The sequence below is a fragment of the Gymnoscopelus braueri genome (assembly GCF_963280865.1).
Source record: "Gymnoscopelus braueri genome assembly, chromosome: 10".
Taxonomy (NCBI): domain Eukaryota; kingdom Metazoa; phylum Chordata; class Actinopteri; order Myctophiformes; family Myctophidae; genus Gymnoscopelus; species Gymnoscopelus braueri.
In genome coordinates this window covers 18,952,976-18,958,975 of record NC_137611.1, presented here as the reverse complement: position 1 = coordinate 18,958,975, position 6,000 = coordinate 18,952,976, and the positions used below count along the sequence as shown (strand labels likewise).

The 6,000-nt window shown below is 46.1% G+C and overlaps 1 protein-coding gene across 1 annotated transcript in view; it reads left to right on the top strand.

The window, feature by feature from the left end:
* The window catches only part of sall2 (spalt-like transcription factor 2), a 12,847-nt gene extending 7,315 nt beyond the window's left edge, over positions 1–5,532 (top strand). Inside the window, exons 3-4 of the mRNA XM_080440127.1 lie at positions 1–2,388; positions 3,579–5,532. The exon at positions 1–2,388 is cut by the window's left edge and continues 1,472 nt beyond it. Coding sequence (XP_080296253.1) covers positions 1–2,388; positions 3,579–3,941 — 2,751 coding nt within the window. The 3' untranslated portion in view covers positions 3,942–5,532. The remainder of the gene's footprint in view (positions 2,389–3,578) is intronic.
* The last annotated feature ends 468 nt before the right edge of the window (positions 5,533–6,000 follow it).

Sequence of the window (6,000 nt, the reverse complement as noted above, 5' to 3'; positions counted from 1 at the left end):
AGCAGCAGTGGTAGTAGTAATATAAATTTACTTCAGAAAAGGCATAAACGTAGGCCTGAAGATGATCTGTTTGGAGATAATTTGGAGGTTGGTGGCGCTAGGGGAGGCTTTTCTCTGGGGGGTGGAGGAGGTGCTGCACCCTCCACTCTACCCCTGCCCCCCAGTGTAGATCTGGCTTTGATCTCCCACTCCATCCTTCAGCTCAACAGGGCTGCAGCTGTGGCCGCTGCAGCCTCTATTGCCTCTGCATCATCCCACACTTCCTCCTCTTCCTCAGCACCATCCTCTTCCTCCTCTCTGGCATCCTCCCTCCTCTCCAACCCCTCTAACACCATTGCAGGGTTATTCAAGGGAGCCAAGCAACAGCGCTTTGACGAGAACACTCCCCCTCATGCGCCCATGCTACCTCCCTCAGCGTACTCCCAGCTAGCCCACCTGCCTAAGCTCCTCTTTCCATCTGCCTCCTCTTCATCTTCCTCTTCTTCCCACGCATCTCCCCATCATTCAGCCCTTGGCCTGCTACGCCCCCCACATCCCTCTGCACCAGGGTCCCATCAGTTCACTTCCAACCCCCACTCTCAGATGTCCTTCCCCTTCTCCCCATTTCCTAAAGCCTCAGGTCCATCCACCTCCTCTCTTCCGTCCTCCCTCTCCTCCTCCACCCCAACGTCAGACACATCCAAGCTGCAGAGACTGGTGGAAAAGCTGGAAAGAGAGCCTCCCACATCCTCCTCCTCTCCCTGGGCCTCCTCCTCTGCTTCCATGTCCATGGGAGAGGTGCTAGCTAGCTGTGTGGCTTCCTCTTCAGCAGCCTACGCCAGTAGCCTCTCAAACACCAACACTTCTAGCACCTATGTAATGGCCTCCCCACAATCATCCACCTCTGCCTCAAACTTCACCCGTGAGATGGTTGCTGCCCTAGGCATGAGTGCTAATGGAGCTAGTGCCCTGGTAGGCTCCATGCTACCATCACTTGGCATCATGGGTGCAGGTGGTAATCTGGCACCCAACCAGTGTGGGGTGTGTCTGCGCGTACTGAGCTGCCCCAGGGCCCTGCGTCTACACCAAGCTACCCACCTTGGAGAACGTCCTTTCCCCTGTAAGCTATGTGGACGATCCTTCTCTACCAAAGGTAGTCTGCGGGCACATCTGGCTACCCATCGTGCCCGGCCTCCCAATGCACGTGTCCAGAACTCTTGCCCTCTGTGCCAGCGCAAGTTCACCAATGCTCTGGTTCTCCAGCATCACATCCGCATGCACCTTGGTGGGCAGCTACCCCCTGATGGTGTGGAGGAGCCTTTACCTGAGATGAATGTGGAGTCTGATGATGTACAACTGTCACAGCTCGAGTGCCAGCCCACAGACCCATCCACTGTCCCACCTAAAAGCCCTCCTCCAGCTACAGCCAGCCAATCCCAAAGCCCAGCCCAAAACACTGAATGTCAAACATCAATGGAAGGAACTACCACTATCTCGGCTTATATGACATCAACAGAGTGCACTGATGACCCCATTAAGTCTGGCTCATCCAGTCCAGAACTGATCCCACCCTCTGACCTCAGCCCAGGCCCCTCCTTGAACCCTATTACACAAACCCCACGTCCAGGCAGCGTGGACCCACCTGTCCTTTTTGTCAGTGCTCCCTCACCAGATCCCCAACTGGAAAGTACAGACTCTCCAGGTAATGAAGACAACCAAGCTGAACTGGCTACAACCGATATTCATCTCTCCATCAATCCGTCAGCTACTCCTTCTGCTGTCATCAAAACGTCAGCGGCGCATAGTGTTAAGATAGAGGACAGTCCAGAAGATGAAGCTTCCTCTTCCTTTGATGTCTTCCTCTCTGGCTCAAGATCGAACCTGGAGGATCTACTAAGTACTCCGACCCATAGTGCAACCCCTGTGCACTCTTGTCCCACCTCCTCTACCCCCATCCTGAGTGAAGAACCACCTAAAACAAATGCAGGACCCAACTTTGAGTCCGAGCAATCGCCAAGGTCCCAAACACCTGAGCCCATGGGAGAAGACAAAGTTCAGTCACCTCCACCAGCAACACCAAAGCAAGACCCAGCGACTGTGCTTGACGAGGACCCCAATACGACATCCTCAGAGATTGAAGATGTTGGTGGTGCTGAAGTGAGGGGCACATCACAAAGAGCGGCCACGTTTGTAAGGGAGACACGTCAGAGCCATCACTTTGGCTCGTATGGGAGAGATGAGAGAATGGAGAGCATTAAGGCTAGCAGATCATCTGTGAGTGAACGCCTCGACAGCTCGGTCCCCATTGGCCTCGCACCAACACTCCCCCCTCCCCTGTCTCGTCCCGAGAAAAAGACCTACAGCTGTGCTGAGTGTGGGAAAGAGTATGCCAGTCGTAGTGGATTAAAGGTGAGGAAAATGATCACTGAGTTAAAAAAATAATCTAAACAGATGTCCAGGGGTCATCAATATGTCCGTACACGGTGTGTCCGTGGCAAGACTTGGCCTGGTCCGTGGCAAATTTTAGATATTGTTTTTACACACCATTATAATGTTCTTATTTTGATCATAAGACCCAATTACTGAATGTCAGTCTCCAGGTTTTCTTCAGAATGTGTATGACACTGAGTGTATGACACTGATTTACTATGACATGTATGGCACATTATGAGACCACTAGGACAGTGGTTCTCAAACGTTTTATTTTCAAAGACCACCATAACTTCCAGCCACAAATGTAACCAAATGGACCCTACGGGTCCAGTTGGTTACATTTGTACACTCTCAGAGTTACAGACCTGTAATGGTCATTTAGGTCTAGCTCTTTGTGTGTTTGTCTACTCATTTTGTATGTCCATGGCAAAAACTGCATTTTGACAAAAATGTCCACTACAAGCCAGCATGGCGATGACCCCTGCAGGTGTCTTATCATATGTAATTCTTTGTAGAAGTGTTATTGTGGTACAAACAAAGTGTCATGAGGAGAAGTTGACTAACAAGACAATTAACTAGAGTTATCTAAATCTACAGTGCTGGTATTATTACTGTTAACATTTTACATTTATAAACACTGGCAAATTCTAAACAACATGGAGTGTGAAAATGATTTACAAAGTACATAGTTTCCGTGGAAAATTTACCTTTTTCCACTTACTGATGCTTATGCAATCCACTGCCTCATGAAATGATGAGATTAACAACATTCAATACAAGTCTATGATTGGCAGACTTTAAATCTTTGGCATTTCATGCTTTATTTCTGATAGACAGTCAACAGCTGCAAGAAGGACTCTAACCTTATTCATATGCAGGCTTACTCTGTGATCCACCGGGGCACATTGGCAATTTTTGTAATGATATGCAGATAAAGGTTAATCAATTGACCACCTTTGCTGACAGCATCATCTTACAGTGTTGCTGCCAACGTCTTTAGTGTTTTCCCATTCTGAACTGGATAGGGTGCTCTCTCTCCTGGTACAAAGCCTTCTTTTGCCCAGAGTTACTTTACTTAAATTACAAGTTCTTTTGTATTATTATGTATGATGTATGTATCATGAAAGCTATTAAGGACTTGTCTCCATTTTTTAATTCATCCGCAGGGTCACATGAAGCACCACGGTGTGGTTACGAAGCCGACACGTCCGCCAGCCCGGAGCAGTCGGTCCACTTCTGAGCGCGTTCCTGCTTCCACGGCTTCCACGGCTTCCACGGCTTCCACGGCTACCACTTCACCTAACATCCCAGCCACCAGGAGCTCAGCTGGCTTCTGGAACCAATACCAAGCCTTCCTCAACACCAGTTCTGAACCAACTGATGACCCGTCGACTGGCATCCAGGGAGAGAATGTGGAAATGCCCCAGTTGGCTGAATCACCACAGATGGATCTGCCCACCGGTAGAGTTCCGGAAGAAACAAGGGAGGAGTCTGAAGAAGAAGAAGGTCCCGATCTAGAGTCTATGTGATTGGCTGAGCAACGCTCTGGTGCTTTGAATTGATGTTTACCATTAGGTGAAAACTGTTGGGCTTTTGCATTGTATTGCTTCCTAAATGCATTTTTACTAGTCTGTCACTTTGGTAGTCTGAGTAAATTGTTAGTTTGTGAAAGTTGTGAGCCGACCAACTATCTTTTAAGAAATGGAAAGAGTCAAAGTATGAAAAACATGAGAATAACCCAGGACAAGTACCGTAATCAAGTAAAGCCGCTTCATGCTGGATCCCAAGAAAAGGAAGACTACCTTTCTCTGGCTGAAGTTGTTTATACACAGTAAAGTCCTCAAGTGTCCATTTAATTCTCAGGGCATGAAAATTACCCATATGTTAAATTGACATTAGGGGATTTTACTGGGTAGGTTTAAAATGTTAACAAAGTCGATGTTTGAGGAGAGTGTAACTCTATTGTATCAGTGTTTCATACCAGATGTGGGTCAGATAATTCTTAGTGATGTTTTTAACTTATTTGGAGTGCCAGATGGAGACAGTTCAAATGTCAGATAACTGGCCAGTTACGGAAAAGTATACTAATAGAATTTTATTTTATTTTTTAGAATACTTGGCTGTGATTATTAAATCTTTCTGCAATTCATAATTGTCTTACCCTACCTATATATCGCATAGGTTGACCAAAGCAAACTATTAAGAGAAATACAAATACCATTGTCTGCAGGTCATTTCATCAACAGAAATCTGATCATGTGGATCTAAGGATCCACATGGGAACGGCGTCAGCCTGTGACGTCAGTCATCTATGGCATCTATGGCATATGACTCCAAATGGGGCAAGGTTTCAGCATCAGGGTCCGATTGACTTACATATAGAATTGAAGTTAAATATTCTAAAAATTATAAAACATATTGTATATTGTTGTCGCTGTCAGGCAGAATCCTATTATGTCCACATTTCAACCTATTATGTTTTTCCGTAAATTAATGCCCTACGTCATCATTAAAGAGTGTTGCACAAAAAAAATTGTGAAAATAGCAGATCTATGCTGTTGTGAGCTTGTAGATCGGCTATTTTCACTATTTTAAAATGTTTTTAAAATGATAATAAAAAAAGGAACGGTTTTGGACATACAAGGTTTCCACCCGACAGCAATGATATGTGAAAAAACTAAATTTGGTACTGAATCTGATGACAGACAGACAGACAGACAGACTCACAGACCAATGGCTAGACGCCTGCAGAGCCATGTCGTAAAAATGAGACGAGCAAAGTCAAATGAGGCAAATTAACTGGGTGTTTCTGTGGAGAATATGTTTCGCCATCTTGTTGTTAGGATAACCTACCTTCTCACGTTATTGTGGTTTACTTTTTCAATCATATCTTCCAGCCAAGAGAAAAGCACAGAGGCGGTATTCATGTGCCCAACGAAGGGAGTGTACGTGTGACCTTTGCCCTTCAACTTTGTGAATAATGTAATTGTTGTTTAGTCTAAAAGTGATGTCTGTAACACACAGTTACTCGCTAAATGTTTTTATGTTGTATCTTTATACAACCCCCCCCCAAGAAGTCTATGTCTGTTTGTTGTAAGGTGTACTTTCAGTATTCCAAGATGTTACCATGGAGGGGTAAGGAAATATAATAAAACTCAGTTTGGAAAATAGTTGCATGGACTGTCACATACCAGCACTTATTGTATATATTATTATATATGTATAACATCCATGAATGCTTGCAGAATTACGCGTGTCCGTGTGTGTGTTAGCATGCAGCCATGTTCAGCCATAAGTGCCAAGTTCGCTCACACGCAGGCGTCACTAATCCTGCTCTCTCCCAACACAATTAAAGTGCTCTGCCTTCCTCTGTGTCTGTCACATCAACCGAGAGGATGAGGGGAGGGGAAGAGGCCAGCTGTCCCCATTTCAGGCCCTAATCTCCTCAGCCATGACAACCACAGCAGCCGGCCCCTGCGTGCGTGTGTGTGTGTGTGTGTGTGTGTGTGTGTGTGTGTGTGTGTGTGTGTGTGTGTGTGTGTGTGTGTGTGTGTGTGTGTGTGTGTGTGTGTGTGTGTGTGTGTGTGT